Source organism: Xiphophorus couchianus, chromosome 24, assembly GCF_001444195.1.
Source record: "Xiphophorus couchianus chromosome 24, X_couchianus-1.0, whole genome shotgun sequence".
NCBI classification, from domain to species: Eukaryota; Metazoa; Chordata; class Actinopteri; order Cyprinodontiformes; family Poeciliidae; genus Xiphophorus; species Xiphophorus couchianus.
The window spans coordinates 2,791,810-2,810,194 of record NC_040251.1 but is presented as its reverse complement, the minus strand read 5'-3'; the positions used below and the strand labels follow the sequence as shown (position 1 = coordinate 2,810,194).

At 40.2% G+C, this 18,385-nt stretch overlaps 1 protein-coding gene across 13 annotated transcripts in view; it reads left to right on the top strand.

Annotated features, from left to right (window-relative positions):
* Window positions 1-18,385, top strand: part of LOC114140753 (type I inositol 3,4-bisphosphate 4-phosphatase-like) — a 31,442-nt gene that overhangs the window by 5,829 nt on the left and 7,228 nt on the right. For 3 of the 13 annotated variants that reach the window (XR_003594666.1, XM_028010949.1, XM_028010944.1), the window contains exons 2-26: window positions 1,400-1,495; window positions 4,791-5,028; window positions 5,148-5,192; window positions 5,282-5,400; window positions 6,817-6,933; window positions 7,017-7,096; window positions 7,238-7,349; window positions 9,425-9,515; window positions 9,781-9,928; window positions 11,037-11,167; window positions 11,250-11,354; window positions 11,435-11,543; window positions 11,794-11,811; window positions 13,223-13,409; window positions 13,492-13,707; window positions 13,818-13,959; window positions 14,123-14,284; window positions 15,140-15,172; window positions 15,440-15,612; window positions 15,710-15,833; window positions 15,915-15,982; window positions 16,388-16,587; window positions 16,675-16,772; window positions 16,868-16,980; window positions 17,060-17,214. Coding sequence is in view for 12 of the 13 variants with exons in the window: in XM_028010949.1 (XP_027866750.1) it covers window positions 4,923-5,028; window positions 5,148-5,192; window positions 5,282-5,400; window positions 6,817-6,933; window positions 7,017-7,096; window positions 7,238-7,349; window positions 9,425-9,515; window positions 9,781-9,928; window positions 11,037-11,167; window positions 11,250-11,354; window positions 11,435-11,543; window positions 11,794-11,811; window positions 13,223-13,409; window positions 13,492-13,707; window positions 13,818-13,959; window positions 14,123-14,284; window positions 15,140-15,172; window positions 15,440-15,612; window positions 15,710-15,833; window positions 15,915-15,982; window positions 16,388-16,587; window positions 16,675-16,772; window positions 16,868-16,980; window positions 17,060-17,214 (2,852 nt within the window). In the remaining variant the exon portion in view is untranslated. The remainder of the gene's footprint in view (window positions 1-1,399; window positions 1,496-4,790; window positions 5,029-5,147; window positions 5,193-5,281; window positions 5,401-6,816; window positions 6,934-7,016; window positions 7,097-7,237; window positions 7,350-9,424; window positions 9,516-9,780; window positions 9,929-11,036; window positions 11,168-11,249; window positions 11,355-11,434; window positions 11,544-11,793; window positions 11,812-13,222; window positions 13,410-13,491; window positions 13,708-13,817; window positions 13,960-14,122; window positions 14,285-15,139; window positions 15,173-15,439; window positions 15,613-15,709; window positions 15,834-15,914; window positions 15,983-16,387; window positions 16,588-16,674; window positions 16,773-16,867; window positions 16,981-17,059; window positions 17,215-18,385) is intronic. The other 10 variants (XM_028010953.1, XM_028010951.1, XM_028010945.1 and 7 more) reach the window with 9 other exon arrangements.

The window sequence follows — 18,385 nt, the reverse complement described above, 5'->3', positions numbered from 1 at the left end:
AATCCCAGAGGGCTTTATTATTGGCTAATTTACATGTCCTGGATGATTTTGTTCCACAATGACTGACATTTTAACAGTCAGGTAAAGGAACAGACAAGAAAACGGATGTTGTTGTTTTTTTTTTTTTAATGTTTACAAAATACAAATTTAGCCAGTTTTGCTATATAAGGACATAGTTGTTATTTTTTCAAATGTAATTTTGTTTCAGGTGTAATTATAGATGAATATGTCAATTTTGTAATAGTCCTTATCATTCTAATTTTGATTTATTTGTCATGTATTATAGCACCATTGTGTTGTGGGAATTCCTTTTATTTACTTAAACTTAAATTAATACATAGAAGTTTGTGTTGCAATCTGAGAGAAAAACAAATCAACTGCTACGTTAAATATTGACGACGTACAAGGTAGGGAGGTCCATAAAGATTCATTCTTAAGCTAAAAAGCATCAGTTGAAAAACTTTTCAGAGACTTTTCACTCATGATAAAATACCTCCCAGAAATCCACACGTCCTATAGAGATGTCTGCTTTTGTCGAAGGAACTCTTTTTCTCCTGCCCCAACCTATCGGATGATTTTACATTTCTGTATCTAAATTTAGAGCCTTAAAATGCCTTAAATTCATGTTTTTAAAAAATGTAAGTTGACCTTAGATACGTCCACCACGGGTCTTAAATTTTGTGGCGACAGGACTATTTAATCTAGCTTTTAAACATTTATTTTCTCATGGGACTTTTCTGTCAGGCAAAAGTTGAGTAGCGTGCAGATATCTTTATTGCGGTTTGTGACTTAAGGTTGTTGCGCTAGCGGTGACTAGCTGCTAGTATATGCCTTCTCGCTAAGTCAAGTAAAGTTTATTTGTACGGCACATTTCAGCGACAAGGCGGTTCGAGGTGCTTTACATCATAAAAACGCAAAAATACAAAGTCACAGAGCACACAGTCAACAATTATAGCTAGCTTAACTGTTAATTAACTGGCCAGCTTTTCTGCGTCTGTCGTGGAAAAGAGCAAATGTATCACCAATCGGCTGGATGATGTTGGTTAACACCGCTAGTTTTATTCTGTTCAAAAAATCTTGGCAGTAAGAGGATTAAGCCTGTAGAGAGCACTACAAAATATGACACTCTTTGTTTAATTTCCGTTTTGATACAGGACTGAAATTTCATTCATTATGGTCTTAAAAACATCTTAAAAAGTCTTTATTTTGAGTTGGTGAAACCTGCCAGAGCCCTGTTTTTTGCAGTCTGGTTAAATCGGACCTAGTTACATGCGGCTTGTTAAAAGTGAAACAACATGTGTCAACATCACTACTTCCCCCTTTTTTTTAAAACTAAAATCTTTTGAATTGTTTCCGATTTGTTTCATATTTTCATTTTTCCGTCTGCTGTGTTTTACAGGCATCGAGCAAAGACCCAAATTTGGCCGTAATAAACCGTTCTCGGTCCTCTGAGTGAGAAAACGTGCGGCTGCTCGGAGAGAGGAAGCATTGAAACGTGAGTTTTGCCATGTATGGTCAACTGGACTGTCTGTCCCTGAATCTGGCTTTTGTGCCTGAGGTTTAAACCAAAGACAGAAGCTGTAAACACTCACAGACGCTGTTGCTCTTTATACAAATCAGTGCAAGGACAAGCCTGGCGCTTCTTTCTGCTGGGATCCTTAAACAAATTCCTAAAAGTGTAGTGCAAATTAGAAACTCCCTCCTACTTCTTTTTTCAGATCATCAAACTTAATAATCATTTTTTGAAGTGAAAAAGCCATCAAAATCAACCTGGATTGAAGTGAACTGGTGCCTCATACAAGCACCTACAAATTTCAGCCCAGAAAAAGACGATCTGTCAGCATCTTTTGTCTCTGCTGTGAACAAGCTTGAGTTCATGACAGACTTGAAGCTTGCTGGGCTTTTCCTAAGTATCCTAACCAACTTCCTGTAAGTAGCAGCTTGGGGCTTCCTGCCAGATCCTTGCAAAGTAGTGATAGACTTGAATAACCTCTGCTTAGTTTCTAACAGGAAATATATTTAGTGAAATATGACAAAGTGAATATAATCATAGATGACTGGAGTTTGTGTTGCTGTTGGTTCCACAGAGCAAAATGTATGCAATACACCCCAGATATGGGTTGTAAGTGTCAGGAGCTCTGACAAGCCGTCTCTAAGATTTATACAAAGTATGTGTGAGTGTGTGCCCCAGTTTATGTGACTCACAAACATACACACTCTTGGATCTCATGTTAGCTAAATTTGGAGCTGACTTATATGGCTGCTTTTCCTCGTTCCTTGTAGCAACACCATGACTTTATTTTATGACTACATTTCAAACTGGTAAATGACTGTCATCTACAGATCTGACCAATAAACATTTCTATTCTTCATTCTTGCTTTGTAGCAGTTAAGGCCTTCCTTACATAAACATAGAAAGAACATTGTAGAGATGTTTAACTGTCTGCAGATACAGAAAAGAGGCAATAATGAATTGATTTGGTATTTCTGAAGAAACATAAATTAGGATGATGTGATGACGAAAATGGAAGACAAAGAAGCCCCTCTAGACGTTTTTGGCATTGGAAATGGAAAAAAGTGACTCTAGCCAGACGAGAGACTGGAAAATTCTCCCTAGTTTTCAAAACAAAGGAGTACAAATGCATCAATTCTGGGAAAGATGAAGAGTTTCAATCAATGTTTCTGTCTCTAAAGAAAAATCAGGCCTCGGGGTGTCTGCACATCCTCAAAACATCTTCATCATGTAATGTGACTCACTGCTAAGATTCCCTTGCTAGCTAGCTGCCTTACTAGCTTTTTTTTACGTTTATCTTTAGTACAAATGTATCGCCAAGCTATCTCTGCAGTAGCACACAGGCATACAAATGTTCTGTCCTCTGCCAGCATTACCCACATTGTTCTCTTTAAATTGTAAACACCTTTGATAGAGTGCAGGACCTTGGAAACTTTCCACCTATGTCTGCTTTTATTCCAAAGGCTTCACTGATCCATGATCACAGTTCCACTTCAGGGAAATAAAATCGCCAGTGCTGGCTAAAACACTTCCAGACCGTAGATCTCACTCATCTGGTCATCAACGCTTCAGTTGTGTTTCAGCTGAAGCGTAACCAAGTTTTGTCAACAAGTATAATGACAACAAACAGACAGTTTTTGTATGATAAAATCAAATTCTATTTTATTGAATTTCAGTCATTCACACCATTGAATTCTTTGCAGTTCATTCTATAAAAATGGCCGTTTTGGAAAATTGAACAAACCAGTTGTTAAATGAAAACTATAATAAATTATATTTGAGGTTTCGTGCTCAATGATTGCTTTTATTCAGAGCCGTAATGCATGCCACCTTTCAAGTTTTTCTTTGTAAAAGAAATAAAATGAATATTTGTTTACAAAAACCCAGTAACATGCATGGAAGTTTTTTTTATGGTTTTAGCATGTCAAAATGGGAAAATTTGAGCCGGTTTGCACTCCATTTTCAGGTCAGGCAATTTAATCCTTTCTTTCAGCTTCCTCAAAATCCAGGCGACAACTGTTGTTCGTTTTGGAAACAGTAGATTGTCAGGTCGTCTCGGTTTATGTGCTGGAATATGTAAACCATCTCATGCTCTCATGCAAACGCCATTCAAATTCGGATGGAAATCAAATCGACTTGCTTTGATCCGCGAAGGACACCAGCTGCTCCAGATGTTTGACACATGTGGGTCGTTCATAAAGTGGGGCACTTTGAGTGCTGGACCCCATACGCCAGGAAGTAGGCCAGACCCACCGTAAAACAAGATCCTTCTGTTTTAAATCGGTATGGAATATGAATGTCAGCTTTTAGCACTTAGAAACTTTTTCAGAAAACGGAACTTCTCATTTGTATGAGAAAGCTGGTTTAATATATTTTATTTTTAATGTTAGCTTAAACCTGAATCATTAATGTTTGGGCTGTAGATGGAGCTGAATTTGTCTCTCCTTTGCGCGTTGTTTAAGCAGACCAGTGAATCTCTCCATTGGAGCCGCCTACTGTCCCCTGTGTTCACAGCTTTCATCCAAATAGGCTAATTGCTCTTTTATTAAAGTGGGACAGAAGCAGCGGAGACGGCACGCAGTGAGAGCAAGACGTCCTCATTCCCAACAGGGAGCTCAGAATTTCCTAACTTTCCCCAAAAGCAAAGATGGCGACAAGGATGTAAACATGGAATATGTAAAACGAGTTGAGTACAGCATTTAGTCCTGGATGGACAAAAAAAGCTTTGTGAAATACAAATTTATCTTCTTTATAGAAGTTCTCACTGAAACCCCCCCAATGTAAACCAGTTAAAAGTGAGAGTCTGCAGATAAAGATTAGATCTTTTTAGGGTTCTGAAATTCCTTCACCAAACCTCAAGCGTACAACAGATTGGGTAAGCAGTGGGTGGAAAAACTAATTGTGGCCCATGAATCTGTAGTTTAGAGAGAGACAGCAACTATAACTCTTTTTATCTGCATTGTTTACAGTTTCTGGATGGCTTTATCAGCTTTTCTCATCGTTATGGAAGAATTTCAAATAAGTTGAATTGTGGATATTGACCAGCCCACTGCCACACCATAATACTTTTGTTTTTCAGCCATTCTGTAGATATTATTGTGTTGCCAACCCAGATTGAACCAAGCTTCTGTTGTCAAATTGAGAGCCTCACAGTTTTACACATAATTACAAAACACTTAAAGAAAAAATGGTTTCAAACAAATATATATGGTTATATCATTATGAATCAGCAGTTAACTCTAAAACTGATTGTTTTTCTCTCTCTGGGTTCCCTTAGAGGTGGTGAGGCGTTCAGCGGATCAACCGTGGATCTTCACAGGGCCTCACCACATGGGAGTGCGCTTCCGCACTCATAAGGGTGTGCGTTTGGGGCTCCCGCCGTCCCGTCGCCTGCTGCTGCTGGACCGACATGGCCGGTGGCAGAGAGCGCAGAGAACGAACACAGCGGCCATGGTCGGTGTACCGGGCCAACACCTTCGAGCTTTCCAGCGAGATGATTGGCCTGGCGCTCGCAGGTGAGGAGTCACAGGATTTATGGAAACCTTCTGAGGATCGGTTGTCTTGGAGTCTAAACATTGCGGGTTTGATTCCAGCTTACTCTCTTGGCACATATCGCTGTGTTCCTGTTTTCCAGGAAATAGTCAGGATCCAGACGAGCCTGTTTTGGAGTTCAATGTTGGTGAGCATTACCACAATCTTCTAGAAGCTACTTGAGTACCTCTTGGTTTATGCCTCGGTGACTGTAGAAGTGTTGTCGGTCTATTCCAGCCTGCACAGAGCTGGCCACTCCCGCTTTGGAGCGAAAACCTAACAGCTTTGTAGCAGTGAGCTGCACTACCCCACCACAGGCCTTCTGGACCAAACACGCCCAGACCGAAGTCATAGAGGTCAGTCTGTCCAGAGGAACCAATTATAGCCGCTTCTCCATCACCAAGTCTCACTCTAACCGGTTAATATCTGGATTTGTTCAAGTTTACAGCATCTCCTTTGGAGTCTGGTCCTCACTACAGACATGCGAACGTGGTCGACTGATGATTTTGTTTGTAGCGACACTCTGCAATGGAGAACCTTGAGGTTGTGGATTTGATGGACTTAAATAAATCCATATATTTACTTTTGTCTCATCAAAATGAAATATTTTGATACTTAATATCAAAGTCATCTGAATTAGTCATCTTATTCATATTGTGGAATTTCATTTTTTGTTTTTTTTAAGCGTTCGCCCGCTGGATTTAGGCAATGCAGTCAAAAGATGTACACCATTATCCATGCATGAAAATAAAATGCACGACAAACTATTGTTATGTAGTATAACCTTATAACCTTTTCCAGTTGGACAAAGCTAAAAAGATGTGTAGCATGGCTCCTGAAACTAAAAGAAATGCTACGAACAAAGAAGTTGCTAACTGCACACTGTGGTCACAACGGTCTTTTTTTAATTTTTTTATCTTGTAACCAGGTTGCTATGTATTGCAAATTTTTGCTCAGGTCCCTCTTGAAAATGAGATCTAGATCTCAATGGGGTTTACCTGATTAAATAAAGGAATATGTATAAAATAGGATTCTGTTTGACCAGAAAAAAGTTGGAATTTCTCGGTTTGTTTGTTGTTGTTTTTTTACTAGATTGTTTATACATATGTTTAGAGTAGAAAAATATGTTAACATGGTGTAGACACAGCTAACTATTGGAGCTGTTTTCTCCATGCAGTGTTTCAGACTTGTTGTTGTTCTCTGAAATAAATAAGTGGCTTACATTTCAGGATCTATAAAATAGCAGGACCAATCCTATATAAACCACATTTGGACATTTACTCAGGCAAAGCTTTCATCACAAGAGTATCAGCAGAGTATTGCGTGCAAACGAGTTGATTGGCCTGTAGAATCTGCGACAAGACAGTAGTAGTTGGCGAGATGGAGAGGTCCAGATTGTTAACTCCATGGTCAAACCTTTAAGTCTGAAACTTTTTAGCAATTGTAGAAGAACATCACCGAGAGTGTCAACTGGACAGGGACCAAATAAATAAATAAATATACAAATAAATGTACAAACGCAAAATTACATCATTGGAGCATCCGCCCACGTTCCTGCTCATAGTCAGGAGACGCACCCAACTTGGGTAAAACCAAATTAGACATTAACCAGATGGAGTGAGACTTTACCACGGAGAAGGGACTTAAGAGGATACCGTCTTAAGAATTTGTACCATTAGTGATTAAAATCAGCTTGTCAAGAGTGATAAGTTGAACAAAAACTGCTTTATGTAAAGCATTGTGTAACGCGAGTCCCCTTGGTTTCCCCTCAGGGCACCAGTAATCCCACGTTCCTCAGTAGCATCGCCTTTTTCCAGGACTGTAACATTAACCCCCAGACACAGGTCAAGCTGGTCGTGTACGACGTAAAGGACCGCTCGCAGGGCACGGTACGAGTCTTCTGTCATGTACCTGTGGCACCTTAAGAAAACCAAACATAAATCTGAGCTGTTGTCTCTCTCTTTATGTTCAGATGTACATGTTGGGGTTTGCACTTTTTGCTGTGAAGGAACTTCTGCAGGAGAAAGGCCACAGATTAGAGCTTGAACTGCGGTAAACCACCTACACGTGAAATTAAAATCCTGTAGAGGACGCATAGCTTCTAAGATATTTTCAGTCATTTGTTCAGCAGTTTTGATTAAAGTTTGTTTTCCTGTAAAATAAAACCCAGCTTGTGATTTTTTGGATGGACAGATCGGCAGAGAACCAACGGGTTGGGAAGGTTACCATCGCGGCGTGGCAGATGGAGGACAGGGCTGATCATAGGATGTCTGTTAGAAGTCTGCCAGAGAGCATCAATGGTCGAGTAAGGAACAAAATAATCAGCTTTTTGTTGTCATTTTTTTCTCCTTACACGCTAGGTCAAGACCATTATTTCGTCTCAAGAAACCTGATTGGGTTCCTGGAAGGCCCTATTCAGTGACACGGCTCACCAAATAGCATGTAACGTCGGATTGTGTAATAATCAATGCAAAATACAATAGATCCTTGGATGCATTTTGCAACACTTTCTGCCACATTATGTGATGACATTATTATGTTTTGTGGAGGTTGCTCCTCTTTTGGAAATGGTAATATAATAATGTAGCGCATTGTGCAATAAACGATCACTAGGCCTGTCACGATAGCAAATTTTGCTGAGCGATTAATTGTCTCAAAAAATTATTGCGATAAACAATAATATTGTCTGAAGACCTTTTTACACTGATTTAATGGAAATGACATAATAATTCATGTGATTTCCTGCCAAAGATAGATGCACTTTATATTCAAAAGAACATTTAACACTGGAACTGATAAACAAAATAAACAAAACAACCAAAAACAAAAATAAAATGGATTCTCAGTCTCCATTAACAAAAAATGTACTTGATAAAAACTAAACATCATAAAACCAAAGTGGAAATAAATACTGCATTCAACCAAAAGAGTGCAGATTATGAAGTCTGTATATTATGTTGCCCTTCAGTAATAATTAGATTTAAATAGAGAAAATGGGCACATCGACTACCTGATGCAATAATTCACACTACATGATTTTTTGCTCCTATTTTTCCCCTTATGACAATCTCAGAACGTTGATCTTTCTAAGATTGTGTGGTGTGTTATGGTAGATCTTGTTGCCGCTCTGATCTAAATCAGGGATTTTCCCCGACTGGGAGCTTTAACTACACCTGTTGAATGTGACAGGTAGCCAATCAGAAAGCGCGGATTCTCCTCCACTCTTTCTGAGGGGAAATTACAGAGAGGAATCCCAAACAGCTGACACAGCGCAACCCGAAGTCCAGCGGACATTGGAGATGATATGTGGAAACAACATTAATGTTTATTTAACATGCAAAGAATATAGAAATGACAAGGGGAGGAGTTGGAGCTAAATTGCTACCGCAGTTGATAAACCCGGTAACTTTTCAGCTGTTCTTCGTTAACGTGACGTAAACATGTTATAATGATTTTCATTCAGTCATGACTTTACGCTGACACTAGCCACATGCATTGCAGGTAGATTGTAGTAAAGCATTGATTAATGCCTGGTTTTAAAATTAGTTCACTGAACTTGTAGCCATTATTTTGTGCCCATTGTTGGACACCACACGGCAGGACCGAACCCGACCGAACCCGATAGAACCGTTATACCTAGGATTTCTGTCGGGTAATGTGTGATCTGTCAGGTTTTGAAAATGAGCCGACAATCGGCCGACAGCTCTAAGATGTGTTGTGTGCGCTGGGCTTTACACTGAGGAAATGAGAAAGGGAGGAGTCGGTGGAGAGCACCGGAGTTGAGCCTTTTTTTCATTCAGTCTCATTAGCTGAAAGAGAAAAAGGTCGGAAGAGACGATAAAGCTAATAATTAAAATGAGGTCGATAGTTTTAATTTATCGTACGATTAATCGATTTATCGTTTATTGCGACAGGCCTAACGATCACACACTGTCTGTTCTCATCTTAATCATTAAACTTGTAAGAACGACCATGTTGAAACTTGGGTCAGTAAATGCCAAACCTTTTGTTCGTTTAGTTCCTTTTCAGACTCATAGCCAGAAACCTTGGTATTAACCTATATGTCAAGGCAAAATGATTCAAAATGTGTTCAAGGATTTTATTACGTTGATTATGACAATAATAGTTTTAATGCTGTATTATTGGTCTCCCAGCAACCAGCAGAACTGAGCCTGGATGTGGTTACAGTTATTGCGTTATTCCTTGCCAGTCTAGCTCCAAATTGCCTTGTGACTCATACATGCTGGTGTATTCTGCCTCACTGACAGCACATTACTATATGCTCTCTGCCTATGAGAAAGACACGGTGTCTAATTTCTGTCTTGATTCAGCGTAAAGCAGGTCAAATTTGCACTGAGTCTGTTTTTGTTTTGGCTGCAGATGGTACTTCCCGTCGATGAGAGCCTGACTGAGTCGATGGGAGCCCGGATTAAATACGCCTCACTGTCTAAAGACAGCCTACTACGCTCAGGTGAGACTTCACTGACTTCACAGCAGCAGATAGATTTAAGCATAAGACACCACAATATAGCGTGAGGGAAAAGCTAGGCCAGGAGCACAGAGTACCTGCAGGAAACAAGGTAACTAAGTCACAGAGAGCTGCCAGGTGAGGGAATGAAAGCTCCTCAGTGTTGTAGTTACATGCAGTTTTTGGTATGAATGATTGTTTGATAAGAAAAGGTGCTGGTGCACTTGCGAAACCTGTCAAACCGCATTACGATGTGCATGTGAAACAGTGTTTGGAGGAACCATGTCCAGGATGTACCGCTTCCCAACCACTGACGGAAAGCACCTGCGCGTCCTGGAGCAGATGGCCGAGAGCGTCCTGTCCCTCAACATTCCCCGGCAGTTTGTCAAGCTGCTGCTGGAGGAGGACTTCGCCAGGTACTGAACGATTATTTTAGTTATCGATTATTCTGATGATTAATCATATTTTTAAAGAAGTGGCATTTTCTTCAGATTTTTCATCTATACCTTTTTAATACAATACTAGAAAACTGAAAAGATACATATAAACAAATATTTCATATTTTTAAGTGGAACATTATTGCCGAAAATGCAATAACGCAGAATTCCTTTAGCAAACGCTCAATCATTTGTAGTAAAGAATGCATCTGCAGCTAATAAACATAAAAAGCTCAACCCATTCTGCAAGACTTAAGGTATAAAAACAGGGTAGGCAGCTTTGCTTCAGCCTATTCCTTTTTTGGTAAATTGTGGGTTTGTTCATTGTTTTTTTCCTTTCTTGTTTCATGTGTTTAATGTGGACAATTTACCAAAATAAAGTGATTGATGATGATAAATTAACATCAATATTGTACACAGCTTAGGTGTTGATTGTTTTTTAGATTAACTGATTGCAGAATTTGAACCAGATGAAGCTAAAACTATCTGACTTGAGGAGGTTTGGCTCAATCGTATTTGCAGACAAAGTATTTTTTAATCTTGCACGCTAAATGTATGTATATTTTTTTCAGTGTTGACTCGAGTCTGCATACTCCAGTTAATGATTAATCGGTTACTAAATTAGTTTACGATTATTTCAATAATCAATTAATACAATTAATCGTTCCAGCCCTACAAAATCTGCAGTTCTAACCTCCTCAGAATTTAATTTTATTTATTTTCACTCTTGTTTTGTGGTTTCTAGTGTCTAAAATCAGGACGTACATCCATAACAAGCAAACACAAACTTAACAAATTGAAACCTATCTTTGCATAAACGGCAGGAAGTTTGCAGCTTTTTTTTTTACTGATTTAATAAACTTGCCTCAATCTTCAAATTTTTACAATTTTGTGGAATTGAATCAGTTTTGGGATACTGCTGTAACATTACATTACTACTCTAACACTTTTGTAACATTAAATGTTGCAAAAGTGAGGCGCCACCGTGAATATTTTCTGGCACCAAAATATGATGAAATATGCACTTTGAGGTCATTTCTATTGAGTCTGTCTTTTTTTTTCTTCTCCACCTTAAATATCTCTGCAGGGTGTGTGAGCTGGAGGAACTGGGAGAGTTATCACCCTGCTGGGAGACTTTACGACGGCAGATCGTGTCCCAGTACCAGTCCATAACGCTCGCATATCAGGAAACGCTGTGCGACCTCAACAGCTACCGAGGTCGGTGTCTTCACGGCTCCCCAAACGTTGGTCAGTGAGTAAAAAACTTTAAGCTTTCTCCCTCATATGCTCTCGGCGTCAGGTCCCTCCTTCAAAGCTAGCAACCTGAAAGCAGACAGGAAGCTGGAATTCATGCCAACCAACCTCCATGTGCAGAGGATGAGGGTGCAGGACGAGCTGGACTTCAGTAAAACATCTATTCTTGAAAACATTTATTCTTTTGTGTGCTGTCCTTCCCTCTGTAAACGGTCATCTGTTTCATCGCAGAGCACACCTATGATGTCATAACGATTGGCGCTCCGGCTGCTCATTGCCAGGGATTTAAAAGTGGCGGCCTCAGGAAGCTCATCCATAAGTTTGAGGAGGCCAAGAAACAGTAAGTTAACGTGAATGTACACGGATTTTATACAGTTCAAAAAAACAGTTCAGATAAGTCATGTTTTTTTTTCCTTTTCCTTGAGTTAATTTTTTTTTAAACTTCATTCATATTTCAATTTTTATTTCAGATACTTCCAATAAGCAAATCATTGACCTGCTTTGATTTTACATTCAATTAATGCACTGTTTCTTTGTAATATTTTCTGGCTTTCTTCTTAATTTGTTTCTGTTACTGTTTTTTTGATCAGCGTTTGTGAGGAGGGATGGTGAGTTGCTGCCTTAATTTTGCTTGTTTTCATTTCACAGTTTGTATCTCACTGCTACAATGGAAAATTTCAGGTTATGGCTTGTTTACAAAAACATGAAAGCAATAAAGAAACTGAACTATTTGTCTTAAAACGAGAGTTTCAATATGTCAAACTGAACTCGCACAACTTTGACGTATCCTTAGACATCCTTTCCGAGAATTTACAATCTCCACCAATATGTTTATATCTTGCTCTTATTTTGAAAAGCAAAAAGAAACCAGTTTAATAGTTTATTAATAGTCTATGCCTCCTGGGTGGTTTTGAAGTGAATGGTGACGGAGTTCATCTGGCTGCGCTACAGGGCACGTTTACAAAGCGAAACTGCAAAATATATTTCCTTCTTCTTGTCCTGTTTGCAGAGTGCGCCCTGCAGAAAATAGAAAAATAGAAAATAGATTCTTATTTTCTGACATAGATCCTGTAAGTCACGTGGACACATAAATTATCAAAATATTGTGGAAAGAGAAAGTTCCTCGGTTACATTGTCTGAGGACAAAAAGTGAGCTATTATAGGTGCATTTTCTAAGCTACAGAATAGTAATTATTATGAAAGTTAAAGGTAGGACACAAGCAGTTTTCCTAATGCCATAGATGGATGTACTGGAGGTAATTTTACATGTACACGGCAAATGCTGATACTTTTTATTTGTCTCAAAATTGGCTAACAGACTAGAGTTGTGTGGGAGAGACGGTCTACCGTCACCTTACATTCTTTTCAATTTTTTTTGTAGTTATAAAAAGCTTCCATCTTTTGTGGCAAGCCTTTTTTCGAGTGGTAGTTGCCACTGCTGTAGATTTTCTTATTTGTGATCAGAATCAGATTCAGAAAGGTCTGATCAAAGGACGACCAATCAAAATCAAAGTTTGATACCAAGTTGTTGAAAATTTTAAGACGCATGGTTCAGCTGGTCATTACAAGGTCAGTGCTTAATTTACTTCATTTAACAGGCTATGAACTGCAATTTTCAAATAACACCGCCTCGTACCACCACACAAACTGTTAATGTTTTTAAGTTGTCAAACCCAGAAATGACGTGAAACAGTATCACTTTATCGAATTCATTGAAATGTCAGTTTGTAAAGTTGTAAGTCGGCTGTTTGTTCAAGTTTCTAATAAAAGTCACTTGGAAAAGATCATTTTTAGAACTAATTCTCAAGTTCAAATGTCAGTGGTATATCCCTCTGCTCAGAACATGTTAAGGCACAGCAGGCATGTGCATGTAAAGTCTTATTTGACATGTCAGTTGCATCTCTCCCTCCTGTTTTGGAAACAGATCTTCTTAAAATCAGGAGCTGACTTTTTCCCGTTAGAAGTGTAGAGCAGAGTGTCGTCAGCGTATGGTTTGGTAACGGTCTTTTCTCCCCGCAGCAGCGCGCTCTCCAGCTCACAGTCCATCGTCTACATACCCCAGGACATTGTCCGAGCCAAAGAGATCATCGCCCACGTCAACACGCTCAAAACTCAGGTCAACTACTACGCTGAGAGGCTTTCCCGAGCCGCCAAAGACCGATCGGCTAGCGGGCTGGAGAGGACGCTGGCTATCCTGACGGATAAGGTACCACAGGCAGTTTGATTTGGGAGTTTGTCTCCATTTATTCCACGACTAAAAGCGATATGTTCTCATCGGATGATGTCAGACTCGTCAGTTGGTGATGGTGTGCGACTGCAAATTGCTGGCTTCGGCCATCCAGGCTTTGAACGCGGCGCGGCCTGACTACATTGCCTCCAAAGCATCGCCTACCGCCGAACCAGAACAAGTGGTCCTCCGCAACGATCAGGACACTCTGCTGGCCAAGTGGAGCGGTTGCAACAGTCGATCTTCGCTGCATGTGGACTGGCACGAAGAGGAGTGGGTAGGTCTTTACAACATTCCTCAGCGTTTTGTCATTATTACTATCGGCTATTTTTGGTTTTCTCTTCACATCCGGCATATTTGAGTTAAAATCTTTTGCCTTCTGCCCAGGAGAAGGTTTGGGTCAATGTGGACAAGTCTCTGGACTGCATCATCCAGCGAGTGGATAAGATGCTGCAGAAAGAGAGGAGACCCAGCAGCAGTAGTCTGGACAGTACCCAGCATGACCTGCAGGGCGGCGACAGTAAAAAAGGTGCTCCACCTGTTCACCATTTAAGTTTTAGCTCTAATATTTCTGCTTAGTCTGCTCAGCTGGAATCAGTTTTCATCATCATACGTTATTAAAAAAACAAAAACACAGGAATCACAATCAGATGTTGGTGTAAATTGACTCTTGTGTATGTGGCTATGAAAAGGTGAGGAAAAACGACGGGCTTTCTGGATCAACCCAGGAAGTTTGTCACAGGACTCAATATCATCAGAACCACCTCCACCATCTTCATCAGCACCACCATACTCTTCCTCTTCGCCTGCCCTCTCCTCATCTGCCCGACCCGCCTGCCCCGAACAGGAAAACTGTACGTTTCTGTTTCTACTGCTTTGTTGCTCAGTTTTTCCACAGAACCGCATAGAGGTTGCAGTCAGAAGTTTACATTCACTCAGAATACACTCATTCTGGGGTAAATTTCTGAGGACTGGGCGATGAATCGGGTCTATCGGTTCATCGGTTTTGAGGATTAAAGTTTTGGAAAATCAAGATTTTTTTCACCAATTGACTTCTTTGGTTTTGATAGTTTGAAGTGATGTTAGCACAGCCACGGCCGCCATTATGTTTGACAATGTGTTTTACAACTTCTATTTATTTGGATTTTGAATTAAGGTCAACGCTACGACAAAATATATATATAAATAAAGATTTATATTTTTTTAAGTTATAATGTTACCAGAACAAAGTCGTAATATCAGGAGAATGAAGTATCCAGAAACCATCTCCCTCTTTAACCTCTCTTAGGGTCACCACTGGTAGTTAAAACTCGTTGACCCTATTTTTGTTTTAAGCATCTGAACCTTCAAAATCTAATTAAAATGACATGAATGTATGTAAACCTCAGTCTGAAACCAAACTTCTCTCACCTCCTCGTCTGGATCATGTTCTTCTATTCGATCGAGTCTCATTGTTTAACCTTTGTCGTTGTCCACCGTGTTTCAGTCAGTATGTTAAATGTTGTGGACCATGGTCAAACATCTGTTCCATCTACCCCTTTAAACCAATGTGGGAATAAAGAGGAAGCCTTTGCTTGAGATTTCTAATCATATTCAGGCAGAAGAAGCTGTATAGTACATTTTTATTGTTAGATGTTTGACCCTGGTCTGCAGTGTTTTCTATGTGTGTCTGCTAATCATGCATGTTGCACCTCCACTCCTTCTTCCAGATGGAAGCCCGAGTGCAGAGGAGGCGTACCCAGGTAAGAGCTGCTGCCTCTGACTTTGAATTAATATAGGTTTGTTTTTGTTTTTGAATAGTCACTTTCCATAACTTTTTCTGTCATTTCAAAAATGAAAAAGACACACAGTGTAACTTGGCTTTCATCAGCGCTTCTGCTTTTCTTGCCCTCTAACTGTCCAGTATGTTTCTGTCTCTCGACAGTCTAATTAAGATTAATTTCAGTTCCAGTCTTCCAGCTAATAACCTCTTGGTTTTATTCTTGACTCCGTTCCATCTTTGTTCCCAGGTGAGTGGAGCGAGGCTCTGTACCCGCTCCTCACCACGCTCACAGAGTGCGTCGCCATGATGACCGACAAGGCCAAGAAGTCCATGGTGTTCCTGCTGATGCAGGACAGCGCCCCCACCATAGCCATGGACGTGTCGCTGCAATATCGTCGGGATGTCGTCTTCTGCCAGACGGTCAGCACGCAAAACATGACTCAAGAGACACTCGCCCCCTAATCCAATGAAAAAACTTCTTTCCTCCTGTTCTGATGTCTCTCCTTGTTCCTTGCAGCTCACTGCCCTGATCTGTGGCTTTGTCATCAAACTGAGGAACTGTCTTCGAGACAACGGTTTCCTGCGGCAGCTCTACACAATCGGCCTGCTGGCTCAGTACGAGTCCCTGCTCAGCACCTACGGTCCGAAACAGACTCTATCAGATCTTATTCATTACTTTTTTAGCTGGATTTACTTCGCTGAGTGTCTCCTTGTGCGTGTAGGAGAGGAGGTCGCCATGTTGGAGGACATGAGCATCGGCGTCATGGATCTGCGGAACGTCACCTTTAAGGTAAAATAACACTACATAATATTTACACAGCAAAAAACCCAAGAAGTTTCTAGTTAAAATATTTTAGTACATTTGAATTTGGGAAAGAAAAAAAAATTTAAAGCAAGTTTTCAGCAAGATATATAAGCTAAGTAAATAATTTTTCAACAATTCTAAAAAAAGATGTAGCAGTTCTAGTACTTTTTATATCTAAATTCAAGAATTATTTACTTAAAACAAGCTTGCATATCTTGCTGAAAAGTTACTTGTAAGTTAGTTTTATCTTATTTCAAGGTATTTGCACTAGAAACTATATAAAAAAATATTTGGCAAATTTTTGCATTTTTGCAGTGTAATTTGTGTGCAAATATTCTAAATCAAAAGAGAAGATTTTGTTTTGTTTTTTATTTTATTATTTTGACTCAGATCACCCAGGCAACCGGCAGCTCCGCCCCCGACATGCTGCCGATCATCACGGGCAACAGGGACGGCTTCAACGTCCGCATCCCTCTGCCGGGCAGCATGTTCGACGCGTTGCCGCGGGAGATCCAGAGCGGGATGCTGCTGAGGGTCCAGCCGGTGCACTTTAACGTGGGCATCAACGAGCAGCAGACGCTTGCCGAGAAGTGAGACAAACTCACATTTTCTCCTCCAGAGAGTTTGAGATGAAGGGGGGAAAAAAAGAAACCTGAGTTTGTGTTTGTGCCGCTCAGGTTTGGTGACACATCCCTGCAGGAAATTATCAACATGGAGAGTCTGTCCAGGCTGAACTCGTACTATGAACAGTTCAAAGAAGTACTTCCTGAGGACTGTGAGTTCGTAAAAGCTAATTCTGCTTCTGTATCGTCTCAGAATATGAGAAATGAAAGAGTTAAAACTCCTACGACCGTCCTTTCCCCCACCCAGGCCTTCCCAGGTCCCGTTCCCAGACTTGCCTCCCTGAGCTGCTGAGGTTTCTGGGCCAGAACGTCAACGCCAGGAAGAACAAGAACGTGGACATCCTCTGGCAGGCGGCCGATGTGATTAAAAACCTCTGAATGCAGAAGAAGGGACGAATCTGCCTGTTGAAACTCAAACCTCTTCGCTTTCCTGCGTTAGATTTGCCGCCGACTGAACGGCGTCCGTTTCACCAGCTGCAAGAGCGCCAAAGACCGGACGGGCATGTCGGTCACTCTGGAGCAGTGCCTGATCCTGCAGCATGAACACGGCATGGCGCCACAGGTCTTCACGCAGGCGCTCGACTGCATGCGCAGGTAGGAGAATCAACCTGTTCTGTTGGGCCGTAATTCTAGTATCACTTGAACTCTAAGCTGAAATCTGATTTGTCTTTATTTGATTGAAAAAAAATAAAAAACAAAAACAAATCTCAGACAAAAATGTGTAAACTTTATTTTTAACTGGCAGATTTATTGTTTTTGCCACAATCATCGTCATTTTTTCCTTTGTCATCCTTTTGCCCATCGGCTACCAGTGAACTATACTTTGTTTTAGGTTTGTATTGACTGCAGGAATTGGGGCCAGCTAGATTACACAGTTTGAAATTGAACCGTAGAAGCACAAGGTTGTATTTCAGGTCTTAAAATAAACTTTTACTGCTACTTTTTGTTGGAAATTTGAGGTGCACAACAACTAAAACTGCTATTATTTGCAAACACATTTAACTCATTTCTCGAAAGCCACTGTAAAATTTCTCCAAACTCCACAGAAGTGTGTAAGAAAAACGCATTACAAAGAACATAAGCTAGTTGTTGATATTTACTGGTGAATTACACAGCCAGGCCAGTAAAACCAAAGTTATATAAGATTCAAATTATGTAAATTACAAAGCATATAATTTATTTCTTGGGCACTTTACAGTATATATAACACCGGAATTAACCATACCGAGCAATAAACAAAAGTTAGCATTTTGCTAATTAGCCGCTAATGTACAAAATAACCCATAAAAACTACTGGCATTTTAGTTAGCTTAAAGCTAATCTCCCAAACAACCTGTGGAGCTAGTGGAAGTAGGCCCATTGCTGTTATTGTATGTTGATGACTGGCAGAATTTTCCAACTAAACTCAAGAGGTAAGTGGTAACAGTAACTAATCTCTCTAAACTCAGTTAAATTTTGTGAAATTTGCCAATTTTACAAGTTGTTCAATCATAGCCGTTACATTCTAACGCATCAATAAAGTCAAAAATATATATACAAAATTACAAAGTGTGAAAGCGGTCCTGTTTACCTCCAACAAAGGGGGAAAAAAAAGAAACAAGCTGAGCTTTTTTTCCCCCCGCGAAATACGACGCTGATCTGAGACAGGAGACAGTGCGACTGCTGGTCGTTATTGATACCGATATTGATCCACAGCAAATGTGATTCCCAGGTTCTCCAAATGCCTCTGTTTGGTACAAATCCCAGAGATGCTCGCACCGCTCTG